The sequence below is a fragment of the Rhinolophus sinicus genome, linkage group LG10 (assembly GCF_036562045.2).
Source record: "Rhinolophus sinicus isolate RSC01 linkage group LG10, ASM3656204v1, whole genome shotgun sequence".
Lineage (NCBI taxonomy): Eukaryota > Metazoa > Chordata > Mammalia > Chiroptera > Rhinolophidae > Rhinolophus > Rhinolophus sinicus.
Window position 1 is genome coordinate 3,387,715 of NC_133759.1, and position 22,987 is coordinate 3,410,701.

Below are 22,987 nucleotides of genomic sequence, written 5' to 3' on the forward strand. Positions count from 1 at the left end.
GTCTGGTTTGATCATGCAGAAAGCACTTTAAAATTGTATTCTATGCATGTTTTCATGTTAGGAAGTTTTATTTGCAAGTGTCAGTAAACAGCACGGCACTTCTGAGATTACATCCTTTACTGGCAAATGTAAAAGCCACGTTCCCTCACTGCAGGGGGTTCAGGCTTCAGGGTGAAGAGGTGCTGTGGGATCCACTCAGACAGAGGACACCTGCGCGCAGTGGGGCTGTGGCCACCAGCACTCACATAACCCCCCAGCTTACGTCAGTAGTCAGTGATCTTAGGGACACGTGCAATCTTGGCGTTTTGGGTCAGGGGGCGTATGCGGAAGAATCAACAGCAGTCTCGAGTGGCTTTTCATTTACTCTCTTTACAGAAATATGCAACATGATATATTCAGTTGATGTTTTCAATCTAGGCAATCAAAACTATTGCATGTTTGGTAAAAGACAAAATATTGATAAATTAAAACATAAGGAATTTAACAGTCTGTTTACCCGATTAGTTGAACTCTCTCCAGTGAATTATGTAAAGCAGTGAAGTAATATCAAAACCATAGTTACACATATGGGAAAACTGCCAATAAACCCTCGAATGTGTAAGCAAAGAGAGGTAGGTGGCAAACAGTCTATCTCGAACTTTACCTCAGAAGTTAGTTCTGATACCTAAATTATCTGCTTATGAGTAGATAGTTTACATGGTTTAAACAAAGAACAAGTTTAATTTAGTTTTGCTCATCAAGTTTACTTATAGGTTTTCTTGAATTTACACTGAACAAGACAGCCTGAAAATACAGTATCACTGCTAGCCTGGATGAAGGGGACATATTGTAGCATCTCTGCTGCCCAGTAGTTTAGGTTCAAATTCAACTTTGGAGCAGGATAACCAGTGTTGTGTTTCAAACAAACACTGGGCAGATGATACACAAAATACTATTCTTTTACTAACAAACACGTAAGACAATGAAAACTTTATTCTGGGGCTCAAACTGCGTATTTTAACTTTTTAATATTTTCAAAATTTACAAATCAGTGTCTCAGAGAAACTGAAAGTTGAAAGGAACAAAAGCCTTTTGAAGTAACGTGCGTGTCCTGCCCGCTTCCTGAAGGGCCACGTGCGGAGTGTGGCACCCTGGCTGGGGACCTGCCTGCTGTGTGGAGCTGGGACACAGGTGTGCCTGTGTGTCAGCACCAAAGGGTTAGCCTCACGTCCTAGGAAGGGCGGATGTGTTTGTGAAACAGTCTGCTCACTTTCAGAGAGGTCTTCATGTCCCGTCAGTGACATGCGACCAGACCTCAGATTCCACAGGGTAATGGCACCAAGCTACAGAAGGAGATATTCCTGAAAACCAAGTATTGTAGACTGCTTTCATCCTCTTCAATGGTACATTTTAGTTTAAATCTTCCAATTTCGTTTGGCTAAGAGCTGCAGCCTTCCGTGGAAGGTCGCCTTTTACTTACGTATGCATCAAAAGCAGTAGTTTCCAAAGCAGGTGTGATTTTAGAATACCAACTTGCTAAATAATCTGCTTTCTGCTTACAAGCAGAGGACTACCTTGTCCGGGCTGATTTCATCTTCAGTGTCGGGGATTGTGGGCAACAGGGCAGATCGAGTCAAACCCCAAAATTTTTGAGGTAACATGTCTTTTTTGGTGGCTGTAAATTTCCATCCAATATGGCTTGCACAGATCTTACACTGGGCAACAGTCCAGGCAAACCTACAAAATTAATGAAAGGTATCAGCTAAGAAATCACATTTCTGGGCCTCAAGCTTAATTTATAAACCTGTTATGAAGACAGATCTCTGAACCAAATTCTAAGAATCAAGGAGAAAAAACACTGTGAGCTTTGATCTGTACAGTTCCCTGAAACAAACCGCATAAAAAGATTTTCTAATTTGTATGTTTCCCTCTTACTATGCAGGGATGCAAAAGTTGCAGTTTAGAAAGTTGTCTAGAAAAAACTGATTCATTTGAAATAATGGTGCTTGGAGGGGAATCCTATGGGGACCCTGGGCCACCAGAAAGAGGGACAGGTGGGTCCTAGAGCCAGTTAATCCTGAATACAGTCACGGAAGGCAGGGTTCCCTGGAAGACAAGAATGCTGGGAAATAGAGAAGGCAGCAGGAAAAGAGGAACAAACATGAGATGGGTTGTGTCTACAACACAAGCCGTCGGCTGAGTGTGCAGGAGCTGAGCGGGCCTGTGAGGACGGGACACCGTGGATGTCACTCACTCGTAGGGTCACCAGCGGTCAGAGCTGACTCAACAGCCTCTAGCACACGTTTTGTAATGGTGAGGTATCAGTCTTTATATGTAATAATTATACAAAATGTAAGTTACTTGACTGTTCTCTTAAGCTATGTTTAAATTTTTTCTCCAATGCCAAGAAAAAAAGTATGATCTTATTAATATGAATTTCTTCTCACAAATTGCTGGTTTTTAAGAGCACGTTCTAAGTTGCACCTGCTTTTTGGTCTGTTTTGTACGGCAGTCACGTGAGAAAGCAGCAGCCCCTGGAGAAACGTGCACTTTTGTGTGAGATAAAATTGGGGTGGGGGGGGAGATAAGCGTATTTCTCATCTAAGACTGAAGAACTACCCTTCCAAAATAAGAATGATTTTATCAGTTAATTTAACCAGAAATATAAGCCATGGCACTTCTGGTCTCAAGGAAAAGAAACCAAACCATGTCACTGCAGCCGTTTCCTCTTTCCCTCATTTAGTCTTTATATTAACAAGGTAATTCTAGTTTTAGTCCTGGACTCAGAAGAGTGTCAAATAAGATTGGACAATCCAGCCGACATGGTTCTAGGCCCAGAACAGTGGGGAAAATCACTAATCTCTACTCAGTGTGCTTCCGTCAAAGTACAGGCTGATCCAGAATTTGGAACAAAAGACAAATCATAGGGTTCTTGAAGATAATATGGCGGGGGGGGGGGGGGGGCTAGAAGCGGCTCCCAGGTGGTGCTGCTGGCCCAGGATCACCCTGGAGGCCACTGGGCAAACTAGAAGGAAAGTGGGCTTCAACGGTCCTGCCGGGGACACACTGGTTTTATACGTTACAGAATATGGGTCAGACACAGCTCTACTGGTCGTAACACCGGTGATTTTCAGAGCGAGCTGACAGGAAAATGTGGTCCATTTGGGATAACTATATAGTGGTTTTGAGATAACAGCACTTGCCCACCTTTCTCCCCAACTTTACAATCAGTGAGAAGCAAAAATAGCTGTTTCATGCCATGCATGAAATGAAAAGCATTTAAATACAATTATTCATTTTACTGTCTACTTTTGATTATAATTCTAGCAGCTCTGCTTAGGAATTTGTGTTTTTCTGCCTAGTTAAGGCAAACCCACAAAAGCCACAATGACCCCGACATTACCCAGGAAACCAGCTGTGCTCCGTGGAAGGCCGGCCGACCAGCGTCAAGTTGGAGGCCTTGTACACGGTCAACGTCTCATGCACGTATCCGTGAGGATTCACGTAGGCTGCCATCGGCCCGCACAGGGATAAACTACAGCAGAGGATCAGCAGAGGATAAGTTAACATGAAAAAAAGAAAGCCTCATTCTAACAGATTTTCAAAAAGTTGACCAAGGAATGAGGTTACTTGAGCTATCTTTTCTAACTTTTTAGTTTTAGATGATATCAGAACCTTAGCATGATAGCATGAGCTTGGCAGTCAGCCCAGCTGTATTCAGTCTAAATATTTCCATGGTGACCCGAAGGAAAACTACTAGTTTTTAAACCGTCAAGACACACACTGTAAAATACAGAGCTCAGCTTCATCTGAAGGTGTCTCTGGGAGGAAGTGCGACGAGAAGGTCCCACCTGGCCATCCCTGGGCGGCCGGTTCCTTTGCAGACAGCAGGTTCCTTACCTTCCTGATTTGTAATTAGGAATTTGTCATAAAATAATTTTCAAACACCATTATAATATCACACAGCACCGGGCCCTGTTCAGAAACTTGTCCTACTTTATCTTTGGCCCTCTGTGGCAAAACTGATGTCTGATGGAAATAGAAAGCCCGAGGCATTCGTGTTTGGTCCTTACCATTGGAAGACACTTGAACACGGATATTCTACAACATTCCCATTTCCAACAAGGACCAGGACAGGACAGGACTGCCGGTCGTAGTTGACATTGTCGCTGTCAACGCCCAATCGGGAAGACGACTCACCCAACCCTGAGCTATTCCCCACGCTTCACTGGCTGAGTGTTTGTAGCGAAAGGAGAAGGCAACACAGCCGCGGCTACAACTCTGTTCAGGCAGCTGGGAAAGTGTACTCAGAAGCTCACTGAAAATGTAATAAAGCTCTCACCTGAATATTTCATTTTTGGTTGTTATTTCTGATTCTTGACACTGTTTACAGCAAAGAGACGTGCACTGAAAAGTTTAAGAGGCGTTAGTGGGGAAGTTCACGTAACGATGTCACTATACAGCGCACTGGACCCCCCAGCACCGCCTTTCCCTTCTGGCCACTCTAAGACCGGGTCTTTAAAGGTAGAACCAGAACATTCTGAGACCTGACACATACTCACTTACACAACTACCGACCTTGGACAAAGAGTGACTGACAGCAGAACCACAGGTGTTCCAGGAGGAAGTCTGGAGATCAGTCTTAGTGAAGCTGATCAGATAGAGGGACTCACAGCTGAGTGCGAAACAATTCCAGTGTCTGGTCCCAAATGACACATTTAAACTTTCCCTTTAATTTTCTAGTTGTCTAATGGCAGGACTCTACGACGGACCCTGTGACAGTTCTCTTGGTCTCCAGACTGAGGAAATGTGGGCATCACAACATACTCACTTTATTCATAATGTCGAGTTCACAGCGCAGCCGTTGGATGGCGCTCCCGATTTTCAGGAGCTGAATTCTTAATGCGTCGTCAATGGGGAGACAAGCAGCTACTCTGTAAGAAAAGTCTTAAAGAAATGGGGAGGGGGTTCAAGTTTAAAACTTACGAGGCAGGTAAATACCAGCGAATGTATGACTAGATAATGTCCTTCTGAAATCCTTCTCTACCGGTTTCCCAAAGAACCCGTTTTCCAGAATTATAAACACTGTTACGACATATCAGCTATCAAGCATATACTCTTAGGGGTTCTACAGTTCACATCTTCCCCTGTACCTTTGTAAATGCCACCTTTTAAATGAAACATAAAATCTTTTACAAGTTACTTATTTGCTAAGAGACTAGAAAAAGCTAAACGGCACCTAATCAACAGACACAGACATTACAGGTGAGTCAGCCTGGGACGGGGTGTCCTTTAAAGTCAGGCACCTTAGGGAACAGGGGAAGGAGTCTTCACACTCAGGAAGGGTTTTGGATGCGACTGTAATTTGAACTTCTTTGGAAAACCTTGCCTAAAATTGGAGTGTTCACAGAACTTAAGAACTTTCTTACAATTAAGTAAAAAATACTCATTTTTTTAAACTGCTAAAAGCCAAAGAAATGTATGTGCTTTTCAGAACTAATAAAAGTACTAGTTAAAACAACTAGAGTTTTTGGTTTCGTGAAATCAAACACTTCTTTTAGTGAGACACCAAGGCCACTGACAGGAAGGACACCGACTGTTCGTACCTATTGGGTTGGAAGGAAGCGAGTCGTCTTTCAGATTTTCATCCCACTCGCGTAGCTGTTTCTTGATTCTATCCATTAAGGTTTCCTTGTTTAAAATAAAAGTACCCATTACAAGGTTCAGAGACTTTTTACAATTTACTGCCAGCTTTTTCACTCTCTAATAAAACTAACACATTAACAGCAATTTAAGTCGTGACTAGATAGTCAAGTCTGAATTACAGTTTAACCGTGTGTTTTTTTATGCGGAAGTGATCCAAGCCCCCCCTGGTGCCCTGCAGGTGCCCTGTTCTCGTGATTTAGAACTGGGCTCTCCTCCCCTTTCTGGCTGCTCTCATGGGGGCTGTGGCCCCTGTAAATGACACTACCACTTGCTATCCACACACTGACTTGGCACCTGTTCACTATCTACGAGTGCTGACATGCAAAGAGTACGCTGGTCTCCTGTGCATTTGCACTGGCTCAGAAGCTGCTGGAGGCCAGAGGCCTTGTCTCCTCGGCTGTGTGCAGTGTGCAGACCCTACGTGCTGTGTGCAAGGTGAGTCACGGAGGGAAATGAGTAACATCTGTTCAAAGTGTACTATGTGCCAAGTGCAGCAGCTATTACCCCATTTTACAGATACTCAAGTAGTTTGGCCCAAACCAGAGAAAGTGATGGGAACCAGGCTTTGAACACAGTCTCTGTATCAAAACCCAGACGCTGGCCTATCCCAACAGCCTGTCTCAGTGAACTCTGCACCATGGCACAATGCCTGGCATTGAAGTGTGAGGTGCAAAACCACCAGTGGATGTCTCAATTAGTTCACTCACTAGGGGTCAGGAGACCAGGTTAATGCACTTGTTCAGAAAAAACCCAAACACTGTTAAGGATTCTTTAATTTTCTAAGTGTAACTACCATTGACCCAACAACATTTCAAATGCTTAATAAACCCTAAAACATCTCGGTATCTTGTCCTGAAGTTATAGGATATTAGAAAGTGGGAAAACTAAAAATTCTGTACACTAAGGCAGCGTCTATCCAGCAGTCTGGTTTCTGCCTGTTCTCCTGACGTGTAATGAATGGTGTTGGTTTTGAATGTGAAAGACCACCGAGTCTGAAAGTCTATGTTTTGTTCTAACAGCCCAGAATTACGACCCGGCTTGCCCTAGAAACCAAAAGTTACCGGTGAGCTACTTACAGCATCATACAAGGAATACAGCCAGCGAGGCCATGAAGTCAAATTTGCACAATGAAACTTTCTCTGAAAACAGAAAAAAAAGTCACTTAATAAAGTCGCCCCACACAATAAAGATTCTTACAGTGGAAAGAGCCATATGTGAGAAATGATTAGGGCCCAGGAACAGACTTCCTAATTTTAAACAGATGAAAACTTTTGTAAATAATCATGTACTAGATACTTACTGAGTTTGATAATCATGTTTTTATATCCTTCAACTACATAGTGCAACTTAGAATCCTGATTCTTTGAAAAAGCTCAAATATTCCAATTTCAGTACTAAGGACAAGTTAGTAAACGTAAGATGGAGACTAAACATCATACTCTTATTAGCCACGTTATTGGTCTGTATACTAATAAGTACGTGTGCAGCATCCACAGCGAACACCTCGACACAGAATCCAAACTTTCTTTGTGTAAAAACTTTAAATGGCTCTTAACTGCATCACCGTGGAGGTAAACAGGAGTGACAATTCCAACGATAAAACGACCATCTACTTGAGACGTCATGACCAAGCAACCCTTCTGATGAGCACAGGGCTTGATAAATGGACAAGCAGGGCGCGTCCTTACAACACTCCGCCACACTCCCAGCAGGTTAAAGGAACGTTCCATCACGTTCCCAGAGCTCCACGATGGTCAACCCAGCGAGAGGGGGGCAGTGCCAGGAAAGGCAGTGAGTGAACGTGAGCTCAAGGGTGGAATCGCAGAACCAGGAAGGTCTCTGACTGAAGTGGGCTTGGGAAGAGTGCTTTCTGATCCCACTGGCCTCCCTCCTAACCACTAGGGACGCTTCTCTAATGTCCCCTTGTCAGAATGGAAGCTTACACAGGGACACCTGTGGAAACTCAAGTAATTTTATGCCATTTGGAATGTTTAATTCTAATGGCAAATGTTAAGCGAGGCATGTGCAAAACATTTCGGGGCTAACTGAAAACATCTCAGGAAGGACACACTTCCAGACCCTTTAAACACTTTTCTGCGGGAAAAGCCCACAGCAGCCTGCTCGGCCTGAGTGAGCTCAGAATCACCTGAGACCCGCCATCCTGAGCACGCCCGCTGCTTCAGGGACACGGAGCCATGGGCGCTGCTTCCAGTTGTGGGATGTCCGCGTCCCCGTGAATGAACCCTATGGGCAGAGGATGGACGGGGCCCTGGACCTGAAGACAAGTGCTGCAGGGACCCAGCTCCACGGAAGGTCCGTGTCCAGCTAACGGCGCAGCCAGACGGCACGGAGCTGCCACCAGTGCCATCGGACACCCCACTCCCCGTATGACACGGAGTGGCTCTAAGTGGCCTCCAAAGTAGGACAGAGTTTGCAGATCATCTGGAGCCCAAAATAGATCCACTAGTAACTTCTCCTGGCCTAGTGAGCTACATTCAAATTTCAAGACCCAAAAAACTGCTCCAAGTTTAAACAAGAGAACCCATTAAACAATCCGAAAGATACATGGGATGGAAGCATTTGTGTCTCCTCAAACCTCTCATGTCTCTCACGCCTTAGCACCTTCTGACAGAAAATAACCAAGGGCTAACATTCAGAGTCCAGAACTACCGGAAAAATAAGAGCAGGGAACCTGTGCCTCCCTGGTCCCTGCGTGCCTGTCTCTCCTTCCTCTGCCAAGCCAGTGGCAGCCCAGCTACAAAGGCCGAATTCTGAGGCAACGTGAGCAGGCTGAGGTGCTTTCAGCAGACTGTGGATGAACCCACGTTCAGGTTTAAGACAGCCAGATCCTGCCAACAGGACACAGCACACAGCACTCAGGCAGGAACTAACCCCACTCACACTCACCCTGGGCTTAGAAGTTCGCAGAGAGGCAATTTAGGATATTTAAATGCGTCATCATTTTAAACACCTCATCTCGGTGTGGAGGAGCTGTTATATAAATCAAAACACCTTAGTAACGCCCACAAAATACCCAGTAATTGAAATACACAACTATCTTGAGTATTAAGATGCTATGTCAACAGCATCTTGATGCAGTTCCTTGTCATGTAACGTCCCAGCCACCCAGTGCAAACCACGAGCAGTCACTGAACGACTCAATAAATCCCCAAGCTGTCCTGGCGCCCACGTGCCCTCAGAGCCATCTGCAACATACTGATTCCAACAGTTACACTCCACAACCCTCCACTGCTCCGGAAAGACGAACGAGGGTGACAGTGCACCTAACGTGTCTGGATCGGGCGTGGAAAAGGAAGCATTGCACAGCCCACAGCAGCTGCCTGCACACTCAGGGCATGTCGGTGCTGCGCCATCTTCAGGAACACTAGTTTCAGGGTTCCCTGAGGGTCTTGAAGCAGTCTAAGTATCACTGCATTAGAAGCTTCCTAGAAACACCGATTACAACACACCACCATGTCACAGATTGGTCAACTGCAGTACAGGACAAGTCACAAGAACAAGGAGTCTCCAGACGCCCAGTGGAGCCGGAGCCCACCCAGCAGCCGCCCTGTCAGTTGTCTGGAAGCCGGATGATTTCTCCCAGCCCACGGACTGGTGTGAGACCCTGCCTGAACGACCCTGTGCCAACCTCCTGTGACACTGAAGCTTCGCCAGTCTACCTGCCAGAGAGCCAGGGGTGACCGGTGCAGGGTCTTTCAGGTTCTAAGGGAAACCGTCTTTCTCTGTTTTTAAAAGCCATTCTAGTCTAAGTTTAGAAACTAGTAATCTTTTTCTTTAGGCAGAAATCATAACTATGACTGTTTTATACATCTCACAAATGAGTAGACAGGCTCCATCAGCTTTTCGTTTGACAGCAAGAATGATGTAGCCAAAAGGATATGTGTAAGAATTAACGCACTTTTACAGAGCACCTGGTCTGAAGCCAGTTTTGTGCAACTGTTGTACAAAGTGACCGCTGCCCAGCTTTTCTTCCGGAAGTCGGGAGGAAGCACCGCTTACTCTGTGTCCCTCAAACTCTCCTTTCTTAAGGTTATGTGTTTACGACTCGAGAGCCAAACGTCTGATCTGATTACAGGGAGAGAATCCCACAGAATTAAAAACCACACGCTGTTAACACCCCACTGGTCAGCAGAACAGCAGGAACCCCTTACGGTGCTGACGCCCGGCTGCGCTGACATACGGTCCAGGACCGCCGTGGGGCCTGGGGAGCGAACCCTAAGACTTGTTTGTGTTTGCTCCTAAAAACAGGGAAAGAGCAACCTGCCCTCATTTTTTGAAGATCATAAAAAATTCGTCTCTCACCTTCTGGTATTTGTGCCACCATCTATGTGAACACTGGTCTTCGTAGGACACAGGTTTTGAAGGAAATATCTGACGTTTATTGAGCGATTCTAACTGAACGGCAGACATGGTCGATGGCAGCACACACTCGGGCAGAATCTGAACTTTGGCTTGCTGGATTCTAAAATCAAAAGAACAGAGCATGCTGTTCATCTTTAACATAAACTAACAAACGATTAAGTTTCTAAACATAAGGCTAATTTTAAATACAAAGATTTTCAAAGCTTTCTTGTTTAAACATATTCATCAAATGCGGATGTTAGGACAGATGAAAGTTTCAAAAACACTGTATTTCACAAACCACACCAAAGTTAAAACCAAAGACAACCTAAGGAGTGGAGTTTCCATCTCACCGTGGACTGGAAAGGGAGATTTTTACATTTCAGACAAATATCCTGAGCCTATAAGTGAAATGTTAAAAAGAATCAACATACGAACAACTCCTACTGCGTATCTTGATTCTTCTAAATTAATTTCTTAGACATTCTTAGACACCCCACCTGTCCCATCTCCCCATCTGACGCTTACACCTTTCCCTTCTCATAAACCATCTAACCTGAGGAGGAGGAAAGGAAAGGAGAAAATCAAGAACCCATTTACATGAGTGGGTTAAAACACAACTAGAGAATTACATGTAGCTTTAACTTCTATGTGCATTTCTTTTCTCAAACATTTCATTTCAATGGGCAAAGAATCAAAACATGCATTATCGTTGTTTACTTAGAAATTATTTAAGCTCTCACTATAGTAAAGCCATCATTCCAGAACGCTCCTTGAGAACATCATAACTGCAAACATCTTTTCATGAACTAGTGCCAACAAGAGGGCTGTACCTTCGAGCTATTTTCTTACGGGGTTTTGTATCTCCTAGCCTTTGAAATGTGGAATGTGCTAGAACAAAACACTTTCAGACTGACAAAGTCACACCGTATATTACAAGCCTCTACTTCACTATTAATTATATTTAGGAAATCTAAAGACGTCTTTCATATTAACCACGGTCTTGACCAACAAAAATTTATGAATGAAATGCTGCTTTTTATTCAAGTAAAATAGTGAAGTGTGTCTGACAATATCTAGGCTTAATTTAATGATAATATTAGACTCACTCCACTAACTTCATTTCTTTCCTGTGAGCTCAAATTTACATCTACATGACTTTGGAAAATGCTTTAAAAAATGACTGCATTCAAGCTTGTGTTCAGAATTTTCTTATTAACTCTCACTAAAAACAAACCAAATCTCAATTTTCTTCACCTAACACATGAACACAAATACACGGTAATCGTATTTTTAAAGCAAAAGTGTGTACGTTTTACAGAAATCTTTAGAAACCAGATTCTTCTTTAAGGCCATCAATAAATGAAATTAAGAATTACATTTTACCCAAAAATAGTTGGATAGTTACAAGAGTTCCATAAGATCCGTTATTTTACTACGATAAAAACATTAATGCTATTGGGACACCGGCTTCCTGATCACGTGAGCGGCTGTGAGTCACCTGCAGCCTTGTCACTGTTGAGCGTGTCCAGGGCTGAGGCACACGGGGCTGGTTCTTCTCCCAACAGCTGAGTTTTGTTTTGAACAAAGCTAGTTCTGTTTCTTTCCAGCCTGTTACGGCACTTGTTTGTGACCATAGCTACGTTAATTTATATAAACATTATAAAAAACCAATCGACTATATGAAATGTAAGTACAAAAATAAAATTGCTTCAACAAGTATTAGGTTGAGCCATAAAAATGCTTTCAAATTTGGTTCAGACAATTCTAACAGTAGGAAAAAAGTGCACAATCAGGAAGGATTCCGCACTCCAGCTGCCTTTGATTATTTTTAGCATCTGTCTTGAAAGAAAAGCTACAGGTGTAAACCACAGACAGACAGTGGAAGTGGCGTCCACGAGAAAGACGACCGCCATGTCCGACTGCAGCCCTTGGAGAAAGTCTCTCGTTTGCACCAATGACGAGTGAGTGACGTCATGTGCGCACGCAGTTAAGATGCACGTGTAGGTTTGTATGTGTGACTTCATGATCTCCAGCTTGAATTGGCTTTTTGACTAACGGTTATGGTCTCAGGACAGGTAAGAGGGCTGCCAGTCCAGACAGGGTGTCGAAGTCCTCTTACTGAAGCCCCACCCCTCTGTCTTCCAGGCTCCCTCCAGGCCCAGGGCTGCCTGACCCACATACATCTTTGTAATTCAGTAATGTTTATAAATACCTACTATGTGAAGCAAACATACAAAAACCTGCCTCACTGCAGCTCACATTCTTTTTGAATCATAAAATGCTGAATTGCCAGGTGTTCAGAAACATCAGCAGTGCAGCACAGAGCTCAGGCGGGATGTCCAGCTCTGGCAACAGGTAAGAAAGAGGCCAGTGCACGAGGCCCGGGCAGACCCAGGAGTCGGCATCTTCCTACGACCTCACAGCATGCCTTACGTGCCAGTGCCGCGCAACAGTCCGCAGGGGAGCAGGCAGTATCAGGACAAGGGCTTCACTTTTTTTTTTTAAGAAAATAAAGTTAGGTGAACTGGATTTTTAAAAGTGAGTTTAGTATTCCCTGAACTTAAGAAAAAGCTCTGACTATGAGAGCCATGCGGAAATGATAACTGCTAAGACAGTCTGCTTGGAATTTCCATCTCCATAGGCACAGCCAGCACAAAGTTACTGATCACTTATTAGGGATGCACTACACTTATGGGTGACATCAGTGGCACTAAAGGGACATGGCTCGGCTGGAGCAGCTGGCAGCGGTAATCAGCATGGCCCTCAGACACCACAGCTGTGCGGTGACCACACAGAGCTCACGACCTCTGGCCTCCCTCCCCTTTTCAGTGAAGAGAGGTGTTTAATCCCAAAGAAGCCACATGCCAAATGACGCTGCACTTTGGTTTCAGCAGGGTCAGCACATCCACGGGGACATCAGAACGCCCCAGAAACCATGAGAGCAGACGCTGCGGCCTCGTCCCCGCTAATCACTCCCTAGGGAGGGACGAGGTTGGAACTCAGGCTTCCATAGTTTGAAAAACTTCCCAAGTGACTGGGTGCACAGTAAACATGCCCACCAGTGGCTAAACCTTCCAAGGGAAAGACAACAGCTTGTCAAAAGTTACCAAGTGTAAAGGTCAGCAGAATACAGAACTAGACGCAGCCCGTTTCATTTCCAGTTGCTCCCACCGCTTTAAGACGCGGCTTTTCTTACCCGTCCGACTGTGTTCTCAGCTCCAGGACTTTGAACCTCTGTCTTCCAACTGCTTTCACTTTCACTATCTCAATTCCAAAGTCCTGCTCTTCTCGGTAGGCGTAGATCTCAGCTGTCGTCCCAAACTGTGCTTCCCTTTCCTGTATGTTACTTCCAAGGCAGATTTTTAAAGGAAACAGTTTTGAACACTTAATTTTTAAATATGCAAAGTTGACAAAAGCAATACACATGGGAGTAATCACCCTCATTGCAAAACTATTATAATTTTAATATCCTATGGTGGAATTTAGATATATAAGGAGGCTTCAGAAAGTACAAAGAGAGCACTTTTAGGAAAAGACCAGATTTCTAGTCACTGACGATGATGGACTGGCGGGTTAAACTCCCGCTTCCCAAAGCAAACATTCCTTGACTTCGGGAGCCAGCACCCGAATGCTCAGCCCTGTTCTGGGGCCGGCACTTCCTGTGTTCACTTCCTGCCTCTGCAGCCGGTTTCTGTGGGTTTGCTGACATTCACCTTCAGTCTACCACTAGTTTGCAATGAGACAGCTCGGGGATTCTCAGAGGGAACGAACAGCCATTCTTTGGGGAAAGCAATCCTTCACATTAAAATGTAAAAGCCCTCTTTCTCTTTAAATGCAGTTTCTGGAAATAAGTTTCTAGAAAAGTTTTTCATTAAATATTAATGACTACAAATTTTCAAATACCAGAAAGTTCAATTGTGTATGAAGGTAAACGCCTAGTTTCCATGGTGACGACAGTAAGGAAAGCACTCCAGCTTTCAGTCTCCTCACTGACTTGCTCGCCTCATGGCTTCCCCCAGGGCAACCCGTCCCCAGGGTGCTTTCGCCGCAACCTCCGACCTCCATGGCTCCACGGGAGAGACATGCTGAGCACTCACTCCAGCGCTTTACCTGTAGGCGAGAACCGCAAAGGTTCTGTCTTTCTGAATCAAGTTCCGCACCATGCTGACCTCCTGAGGGCTGAAGAGCTGCAGAGGTAACGTCTGCCCGGGGATCAGCACCACCGTGACCTGTGGCAGCACCGGGATCACCGGGCAGCTGTCGTCGTCGTGCAGAGTCCTGCCGTGGAATTCCTCCATGTCAGCGCCCAGATACTGTCGGGAACACACACGCGTGACACTGGAGGTGCGTAGGGACACACGGCTCAAGCGACTGAAGAGCCAGTCAGAGTAAAAGCAACATAAACGGCGGGTCCGAATACTTATGGAGGTAATAAGCACGGTGGACCGCATGCCACGTGGAAGTGGAATCTGACACTCAGTGGTAGAACTTCTAATGTTTTGTGAAGGGTCTCTCTCTTCACAGATTCACAAGATCAAGAGCGATTTTTCAGTTCATACTTTCTTTTGACTAAGACACTTCTTAGTCCAAATATGACAAAGGACAAACGTGTTAGTAAGTTAAGTAAGAGCAGCGCCCAACAGTATAGACAGGAAGTACTCTAGTGGCTCCATGACCAGCAAAGACACAGAGGAAGGGGACAATTCCTCAGAGAATTACACCGGGACACAGTATGAGCTGCTTAACAATCACAAGTGAGTGCGTTTACGCCCCAGACCTCACTCAGAATTTCGGGCGCAATGCTAAAATCAGCCGCTTGTTTTGCGGAGCTCTTATCTACAGGAAGTGTGTACACCCATTAGATCCGTTCCTAAATTACGCACCGTGTGTGACGTCGGCAGGCTGGTGTCAAAATTGATGACATTTGGTTTCTTGGCTTCTTTGCTATCCTGGTCTTCAACTTCCATTTCAATGTCATCTTCTTCCTCGTTCTCTACTGCACAAGGAGGATATCATGAGAAAAACCAGACGTGCGACCGTCAGACGCGGGCTCCCCTTCAAACGCAAAACCCCTTCGTGAGCCCGGGGGTTCCCCCGTTGGAGAATGTCTACAGCAGCACAGAGAGGCCCCAGGCTGGGCTCTGCCACTGACCACTCTACCTTAGGACAGTGGAGATGTACAGAAGAGCTGCACAGACAGCACAGAGCGTGCCGCACGCCGCTTCCCGCTGGTCGGCTTCTTACACACAGTGCGGCACACTCGTCACATCGGCGGAACCACGCTGGCTCCCAGCGGTTACCTCCACGCCACCGTGTACTTGGACTGCCTCAGTCTTTACCCGCTAGCCTCTCTCTGTCCCCCGTGCCTCCCAAGTTACGCTTGGTTGTCGCCTTTGCCTCGTCTGCGCTACTTTCTCAGACTCCCCCAGTTTTGCGGCGAGCCGGTCAGGCCTTTGGCAGTCTCTCTCAACTAGGATTTCTTTGCTGTATCTCACGATTAGACTGACGTTCCTGTGTTTGCGGGAGGAAGACCGCACAGGTGAAAGGCCGCAGTCCTCTCGTCAAGTCAAGGGCGCACGCTGTCAGCAGGTCCTGTTTGTCACGCTGCTCCCCTGAATGCCCCCGGCCCCCTCCTTCCCAGTAGTACCCTTGGAAGTGAGTCCCCAGGCGCAGCCCACAGAAGGGGTGAGGGGCTCCAGCTCCTGAAGGGCGCGTCTCCGGACGTTACCTGAACTCATCTGTGTAAGAGCCGTCTCCGCTCCTCTCACTAACTCTGACACCTCAGACAACTCATTCCACCTGATTAAACCTTAGTTTCCCCCTCTGAAAAGTGACAGCATGAATAAGGTGGTCTCTAAGGCTCTTTTAAACTCTTAACTTTTAAAAGTTCCTATAGAAGACAAGGAGGGAAGACCCGTTCATTAAAGTGAGAAAAGGTATCACTATTACCCGGCAGAAAGATTTCCGTGGCAGTGACATCACTACCCTGGCTGTCACTACACTATTCAAAACGGAAGCGTTTGTAATCATTCTCATATAAATGTTCCTTTGGGATTTTAAAGTTCACATAAAACATATCTAAAAGAAGGTTTTAGGAAGCTTTCGCCACACAAATTTTAAACTATGCAAACTAAGCCGATCCACTTTAAGAGCCTGGTGTTACTAACAGCAGGTCAGGGAGTTAGAAAAGGCTGCATACGGAGGCAGGGGCCGTCCTGCTGAAGCGGGGCCGTCCTCTCAGGCCAGCGACGCGTAAACGCCCCTCCTAGCCCAGTGCTTCTCAGCCACAGGGGATTCTGCCCCTCAGAGCTGTGGGGAAATGTATGGAGACATTTTTGGTTGTCACAACTAGGGGAGTCCTGCTGGCATCTAGTGACAAAGGCCAGGGAGGCTGCTAAGCAAGCCACGGGACAGTCCCCTGCAACAAAGAATTCTCCAGCCCAAAATGTCAGAAGAGACGAGGCTGAAAAACCCTGGCCTGCACAAACCATAAAGACTTATTGAATCTTCTTTTTGACCTCATATTTCGTGTATTTTTAAATGCCCCAAATAATCTCCTAAATAGACAAAATCTCATCACAAGAGCCATCTCCGTTGTGTATATGATTTAAATCAAACTATCTCCAGCCAGGTCTCTGAGGAGAAAATACAAATGCTTTTCAAGATCGTAATTGCCTTGGACTTTCTATTAATTCTTATGAATTCCTAGATACAAAGCTTTGTCAAAGAGAACAACATAATTATTTCAACTTACAGTCAAATGGTCAATGGTCTAACACTTCACATAAACACAAAATTTTCTTAAGAACATACAAGTTGCACCAGGAGATAAGAAAGACAATTTAAACCAATATTCTGACTCTAATTCCTTGAATTTCCAATTTTGACAGCATGGCTTTCACTTGGCAGGTGGACAGACCCACTTACTGCTACTATAGAAAGTTTAACAGATCAACTGTTAGCGCAAAGGCTAGAATTCATAATTTTAAAATTCACATTGAACTGTCCTGGCTTCTCGTCTCTAAATGATGTCCTTACACAGAGCAGCCTTTCTGATAAGCACGGCTGAAACCCACCTCCCCTGCTTGGCTGCTTATCTGTAAATGTTTCCTTTGGCCAAGACAGTTCTTTGCATCTTAAATATGAAGTTATTTCCTTAGCAGTTAAAGAGGGTTACTCCTCAAAACAACTCACTGCATGGGTTTGCGGACACCCCAATGTTCCTTTCAATTAAAACTCATATATGATTTAGAAAAGTTTACTATTGCATCGCACCGTCTCTGGGTGCTCTCAGCCCTGGCTTTTCTGCACGAAGCCCGCGCTGAGTGTTCGGAAGAACCCGAGCAAAGCCCGATGAGCACGTCGCTCAGGAGCGCCCGCCAGGAGCACAGCTCACCGCCCTCCCCGAAACTGCGGATCTGGCCCGTGCACAGTGGGGCTGGCGTCTCTGAAATAAACAGCTCAGCTCTGGGCGAGGCTGACGCTCTTACCCCTGTGTCGGTTCCGCTGCCTGGCTTCGGGGCGAGCACTGGCTCGGACTGGGTTCTTTGCACAACAGGTCCCCCCTGTATGACGCACGTGCACTCGGTCTCTTCTTCCTCGATCCACGCAACCAGTGCACAAACCGACCCTCCAAGCACAGCTCCTTGGGCAGCTGCCTGAACCCCCCCTGCTTCCTGGCAGCTCACAGGAAACTCCAGCCCCACGGGCGAGGCCGCCCAGGCCCTGTGCCCCTGCCACACCCCCACCCAGGACATGCTTTTGGATGTGTCCACAACCCACCTCACACGCTTCCCCCGACTCCTCCCAGGAGCACGGGAGCCCCCCCTCACCTGCCCCTAAACCAACCACCTCCCGCTGGTCGTACTTCCGGGAGCCCCGCAGACTGAGCCTCAGGTACCGACGGCGCCTCCTCCCGGACCCTGCACGACACCGCGCACCCGCTGGCACTCGGTGGGGGGCAAAGCTGACGTCTCCGCTTGGCTGCTACGCCCCCGGGAGAGCGTCTCGTCCACGGCGACAGGTTCGCACAGTGACAGACACCGGCTGTGCTGACAAACGGGCTGGAGTCCCGGCTGCGCGCCCCTGCGACCCGGGCGTCACCGCACTGAGCGGCCGGTCACTGCTCCCTCCCAAGTCGGGGCCACGGAGCAGCGGCGCGGGGACGGCTGCGCGGAGGGCGCGCGGGTGCGGGTGCGGGGCCCGCGACGCGGTAAGTGCCGTGCACGTCACGTCAGCTGTCACCTCGGGAAGGGAAGGGCCGGGCCCGGGGCGCCGCGTCCCAGCCGCTCCCTGGGAGCCAAGCCCGGAGCCCAAGCAGACGGAGAGCACCGGGTCTCCGCCCCCGGGGCAGCCCCTTCCCGCCCCCGAGCCCCCGCGCACAGCCGGGGACCCAGCAACGCGGTGTCCGCCCGGGCCTGGCGATCAGCCCCGCGGCCTCGGGCCCCGCGCCCGCCCCGCCCCGCCCCGCCGCGCCCCCCGCGCCGCTCGCCGCCCGGGCCTCGCCCCTCCCGCCGCCGGACCCGGGCGCTCACCAGGCAGCAGCGGCAGGTGGTTGCCCATGTCGTGCGCAGCGTCCTGCGGGTCTCCCTCGCCGGCCATGTCTGTTTACCCGCAGAGGATGCTGGGACGGGGCGGTGCCCGCCGCCGGGGAGGGGCTGCGCCGCCAACGCCGCCGCGCAGGGGCCACAGCGCCCCCTGGCGGCCCCCGCGGCAGCCTGCGATCCGGCCACAGCGCCCCCTGGCGGCCCCCGCGGCAGCCTGCGATCCGGCCGCAGCGCCCCCTGGCGGCCCCCGCGGCAGGCCGTGCGATCCGGCCACAGCGCCCCCTGGCGGCCCCCGCGGCAGGCCGTGCGATCCGGCCACAGCGCCCCCTGGCGGCCCCCGCGGCAGGCCGTGCGATCCGGCCGCAGCGCCCCCTGGCGGCCCCCGCGGCAGGTCGTGCGACCCGGCCACAGCGCCCCCTGGCGGCGCCCGCGGGCAGGGTACGCCTCTGGCGGCCTGCAAGCGGTGCGGCGGTCGCCGCTGGGACCGAGTGCTGTCCCTGCAATCTCTGACTCCGTGCCCGCCGCGCACGTACAGAGCCCTCGCCTTCTCCCAGGCCCTAGCATGACATTTTACATGGGGGGAAACTGAGGCTCAGATTCTCATCTCCACCTCACTCTTAAAGCAGGCGGCGGGGAGCAGACAGAAACCCGTTTTTGCCCCATTAACTCCAAGTAGACGCACGAAGACTGGACAAATCCATCACTTAGGCCGAGGGTGGTGGGATTGTAGCCGATTTGCTTTCCAACAATTTTCAGTAATTTCCGTATATTACATGTATGGATCAGAAATAAATACTTGAAATAATTACACAATAGACAAAGGTATGTGATGGGTGGGTAAGATTGCCAGAATATAAAACAGCCCAATCATTATAACATCAAGCAGGTAAAAATAGTCTTACATGGCAAAAAGACTGAGGGTTGCAAAAGTGCACGTAATTCTGTTACAGCAGTAGGGCCGTGACCAGTAAGAGTTGGTTTGGATGATGGATAAAGTTTCCTTAGTGTCTTTCAACTTCACTTTTTTCAGCAAAGGAGGAAAATGAACAATCTTTAAGTGACACGAAATATCTAAACATTCTAAACAGAGGGAAATATCTAAACAGAGGGAAAGAGGAGAGGGAGAAGCAGATTGCTCTGGAGAAAACAACAATGAACCTGAGACACAGGAAGTGCTCAGAAAATTTGCCTCACGGGAAAGGTGAAAACCAAAAACGGTGAGCCGGGCTGCTGAACCCATTCTGTGTCATTCTGCCTTTGGTCCTGAATCACTCCATGTTGTTGGTCAAGTTGTCTATGACCTCCAGCCTCAGTTTACCCATTTGCAAAATGAAAATGGAGCAAATAGTGCCCCAGGGTTGTTCTAGTTCATAATGGCTGCGATATTAATGACAGCATCACCTCTCAGGTTATTCACCGTTTACTCACACACATGAGTGGGATGGGCTCGTGGGGCTAAGGCGATCCTGTAGTCAGCTGAAGGATGAAGCCAGAGGACAGAAGGAAACAGGGACAGGACCACAGGACAACGAGGGAATGGCTGGCGTGTGTGAGACGGGGGCAGAGAGAGAACACACACACATGCCTCACGCCTTAGCCTCACCCATCTCGCTGTGGCTTATAGAGCCTCAGTGAGGGGTGATACCTGTAGATGTTTCTCTGCACAGCAAGCATCTGGTCTCTACACCAGGAAGCACTGGCCTTCCCAAGGTCCTCCCCAGAGGCAGCACCAGAATTGTGCTCTGCCCCCGGGTCACCCAGGAATCCTGTGGACGAGAGAGGACAGCTGTGAGCCTGGCAGAGTGGGCAGATGTGGCTGGAAAAGCACTAACTCACTCTTTCTTCTTCTGTGCACTGCTGCAGGCCACGGATGCCGCCATCTGTGCATCTGCCACTCCCCACTCACCTCCTTCTTCTCCATTCACATTCACCATCTGCTCCCTCCTTCATTTCAGCCACCCAGTGTCTACCCATCACCACAGCTGCCGCATCCAACAGGGGTAACAACCAATGGCCAGTGAACAAAACCATCTAAGCAGGCAGGTTTCTTGGATTAAGCCCTGGTTATTAAAACCAAAGAGGAAGGCATGATCATTCACCATTTATTTTTAATTTGGTGGCTTTATCCTGAAACAAGGTACCATACAGAGTTCCTCAAGTTTCTTCTTCTTCCATAAAATGTGTCCCCTGGTAAGGAGCTCCGCGAAGCAGAGGGAAAGGAAACATGTAGGCTCATAGACCTTTGCCTTATGCTGAAGAAGTACCTTTCATAGTAGATAATTCAGGCAGGTATTAGATGAGACAAAAGGCCAGTGAAGAAGCCGCCTGCTCTTTCAATTTCCGGCTCCCACACTGTGTTAGTCGTAAGGGACGCACGTACTGGGGAGACAGTGCCAGCTCCCATCTCTTTTCTGCGCTGTTCTCTAATGGGTTAACGACTGCTACTGCCGTGGCCTGAACGGTCAGTCCTCTTGTCTCTGCGTCACTGCAGCAGCCTCAACACTGGTTTCTTGGTCTCCAGCCTGGGAAGGAGCTTCAGCTGCTTCTCCACAAAGCAGCCAGAGTGATCCCGTTAAATCCATGTCAGGCCACGGGACTGCCAGCTCACCACTCCCTCCACGTTCCACCCCCAGTAGCCAGCGCCTCAGGCTGGCCCACAGGCCTCTGTGATGCACATATGGCCCACACATCTCACTGAGACTCCCCTTCACTCCTCTCTCCAGGCTCATGCATCTCTATCACCTCTGGCCTTCAGTCTCACAGCCAGGGGGCCTTCCCACCTCAGGGCCTTTGCCTGGAACGCTCGTCCCCCACTGGCGGCGGAACTCGCTCCCTCAGATGCCCAGGTCTTTGGTCTTAGGGAGTCCTCCCAAGACAACCCAGTATCAAATTGTGGCTCTACCCCCAGGCCCATCATCTCTAACCTCCTTCTCTGCTTTATTTTCCTTCACAGCATTTAGCAACTTCTAAACCACTATGAGGATTACGTTTTAAAATTGTCATCCCCCCTCCAAGCTCAGCAGGGAGGTCAGAAATCTCTGCCTGTTTTGTTTACTTACATGTCCTGGGGGCCTAGCACAGGGCCTGGCACTGGATAATCCTCAGAAATGTTTACTGAATGAATGAATGAATGAATGAATGAATGAATGAATGAATGAATGATGTACTCATGGCAGACACTGTTGATTGGCCCAACATCAATTCCTCTCTTCCTCTTTACTAAGAACCCTCATTTTGTTTGAGGCGATGATGTGTCCGGCTCCATGGCCTCATGTTTGTGCTAAGCTCGTCACAGCCCACTCCCCTGCCCCTTAACCCTTTGCAGCTCATAGTGGCCACATGACACAATTCTGGCTGATGTACAGAGAAAGTCAAGTATTCTGTGGTATGTGTATTCCAACATCTACGACCCTGCAAAGCCCAGAGTGATGGAGTGATGGAGGGATCGAGTCTCCTTCTGCAGGGCGGGAACAAGGGAAGCCGGCTCTGTGAGTGGGCATGAGCCCAGATGCAGCAGGAATGTTTATTTCATGGCCCCTTCAAACTGTTGACGATTTTACAAACTACCCACATTCATATTTCAGTAATATGGTGAATGATTTGAGATTTGAAAAAATATATCTACATCATTCACTCTGACGGCTATATTTCCAGGAACACCAGAGCCCATTCAGGTCCCAAGCATGTTGGGTTGTTTCCCAAAATGATTGTTGGTGATGCTACTCAATATTGCAATTTACTGAGACTTCCCGCCATCATGTCCATCTCTCACTTGACACGTAAAGTAGGGATGATTTTGCAAGAAAGGAAAATGATGGGCAATTTGTGGCTTTAAACTTGTGTTTAAACAGAACTGCTTCATGACGCAGCCAGTAGCTTTCCCTGATGCCACGTGCTGTGTCCACCGTAGTTAGGAAGCAAAGGGGTGGAGAGTACTGCAGAGACGAACACAGGCAGAGACGAACACAGGCAGAGACGAACACAGAGGAGGGCAGGTCCCAGGTGCCAGTCCAGCCTTGTTTCCTGCTGAGTCACAGCTGGGTGGTTGCCATGTCTCCCCCCACCGGCCTTGTATTCGGGGCCTTGTGTGTAAGGGTTTACAAAGGCCACAATGCATGAGGTTTTGCTATTGTAACAAAGTCTCAGTGGCTTAACATGAGTGTGTTTTTTGCTCAAATCAGCCCACTGTGGGTCTGGTGACTCTGAGATGGGCCCCTATAGGCTCTGGGCTGCTTCCTCCTGGGGCACCTCTGTACAGCACATACTTCTACGATCCCACTTGCCACGGTCAAAGAAAAAGCTTGGGGATTGAGCGGCCTCTTAAACTCTTCTACCTGCAAGTGACACTCATCAGATTTCACTGGACGAAGTGAATCCGAGGGCCAAGCCCG

At 48.1% G+C, this 22,987-nt stretch overlaps 1 protein-coding gene across 1 annotated transcript; it reads right to left on the reverse strand.

The window, feature by feature from the left end:
• Positions 1–344: 344 nt before the first annotated feature.
• On the reverse strand, positions 345–18,717 carry CRBN (cereblon). Its single transcript, XM_074312220.1, has 11 exons — positions 18,585–18,717; positions 14,934–15,046; positions 14,161–14,363; positions 13,247–13,396; positions 10,009–10,168; positions 6,762–6,824; positions 5,586–5,670; positions 4,811–4,926; positions 4,322–4,386; positions 3,383–3,514; positions 345–1,716 (listed from the first exon to the last, which is right to left on the reverse strand). Exons 1-11 carry the CDS (start codon positions 18,649–18,651, stop codon positions 1,536–1,538), a joined length of 1,335 nt encoding a protein of 444 aa, XP_074168321.1. The 5' UTR covers positions 18,652–18,717; the 3' UTR covers positions 345–1,535.
• Positions 18,718–22,987: the final 4,270 nt, after the last annotated feature.